General features: G+C 44.2%; 1 protein-coding gene across 1 annotated transcript in view; it reads left to right on the forward strand.

The window, feature by feature from the left end:
* The window catches only part of S100P (S100 calcium binding protein P), a 3513-nt gene extending 2158 nt beyond the window's left edge, over positions 1 to 1355 (forward strand). The window contains exon 2 of the mRNA XM_035547401.1: positions 1206 to 1355. Coding sequence (XP_035403294.1) covers positions 1206 to 1355 — 150 coding nt within the window. The remainder of the gene's footprint in view (positions 1 to 1205) is intronic.
* The last annotated feature ends 314 nt before the right edge of the window (positions 1356 to 1669 follow it).

A 1669-nucleotide genomic window follows, 5' to 3' on the forward strand; every position in this document is an offset into this window, starting at 1 on the left:
ATAGGACTGAAGGATTGCACTAGGTTATGAAGAGTTTGAAAAAAAATTTCCCACATCAGAAGTAAAATTCAGAAGTAAAAACAAGTTCATGTGCTTCACTGAATAGTTTTAAATATGCGCTTATAAATTTAAAATTGATGATTGAAAAGGAATAGAATTTTCCAGACACATTCATCAATCAATCTGGGCAATTGCTTCAACTTTTAGGGATCTAAAGGTGCACATTTTTTAAAGTGAAACATGAAATTACAGAATGCAATATTTAATTAGACCGCGATCAAGCAGTGCCTCCAGGTTTCAGTTCAGGTAGTCATTCCTGTAAATTCCTCGAACATTTCCGAAAGTTTTTATATTTTCTTTCGATTACAATAGCAGATTCGGGTTTGTTTAGCTTCAGCAAAAGTCCCGCGGTAGTCTCCTATGTTACGTGGGTCTCTACTGCCATCACCTGTTTATTTTTCAAACTGCGTTTTTCCTAAAATTGGAGTCGGTCAGTGCCGGGACTCAAGCCAAAAAAGACCTCCTGTGAGGTTTCCTAGAAAAACCTTTTTTTTTTATTTTGTCAAAATGTATACATATATACGTATATATCTTTTTACTTGGCCATTGTCTTGCTTAATATCGTCCTCACGATGGACTGGACTGGTGAGGCAGGCAGAAAGATACCAAGTTGGAAGGAATAAAGTTTGTTTTCTCATGTTTTTTGCCTGTGATGCCTGCAGCCCGGGCCCAGGGAGCACCCTGGCACTGCTCGGGCTGCCCGCAGCCTTGCTGGAATGGCAGTGCTTGAAGCTTACATCTGACATTTGCCCCCAAGAAAGCATCCTTTTGGCTTTTTCTAGGCTGTAAAGACCTTCAGGGGAGCAGGTGGGGAATGTGCAGGATTGAACTCAGCTGTGCAGTGACCTTAGGGCTTTGCACGATGCAGCTTTAACCATGATGAAGGCTGTGTTAAAGGTAGAAAACATGCCTCTCCGTGCTGGTGTGCGGCCACAGCTGCCAGGTACAATAAAGCCAGGAGCATGCCTTTAGCGGGAGCCAATGCACTTGCTGCTGCCTTTAGCACCCTTGGCATGGGGATGCCACCAGCACACACACAAACTTGTCCCCAGTGCCACCCAAAGCCCCTGACCTCTGCATGCTCCCTGTGATGCTTCTGGGCTTTGCATAGCCTCCCACTGCAGCCTGCTGCTTTTCTTTTGCAGACAGGGAAGGACAAGGGCGCTATCGATAAAGTCTTCAGGAATCTGGATGAAAACGGTGATTTCCAAGTGGACTTCAAAGAATTTGTCATCTTTGTGGCAGCTCTGACTTGCTGCTGTCATAAATATTTTGAGCAGAAAGCAGCCAAATAGTTGTCGAAATGTTCAGAAGACACTGTCTTTGCCTGTGCTCCATATGCTAATGCTATGGATCCTGTCATCCCTTCCATGTACTGCGCTGCAGTTTACAAGCATGCTGGGCTGTAAAAATAAATCCTCCTGTGCTTACATCCCTGTCTTGAATGCTAAAATCCACTCCTTTGTGGAAGAGCCTGGGCTTAATGGGTTCCACTAACAAGTATGGAGCAGTTTTTCTCTTTCTCTGCTTTTTGAAATGCTGTTCTTAACCAAAAGGCTCAATATCCATCCCAGGCAGGGCGGTAAACTGCCTTTCCAAGCCCATATGG

Source organism: Cygnus atratus, chromosome 4 (genome assembly GCF_013377495.2).
Source record: "Cygnus atratus isolate AKBS03 ecotype Queensland, Australia chromosome 4, CAtr_DNAZoo_HiC_assembly, whole genome shotgun sequence".
NCBI classification, from domain to species: Eukaryota; Metazoa; Chordata; class Aves; order Anseriformes; family Anatidae; genus Cygnus; species Cygnus atratus.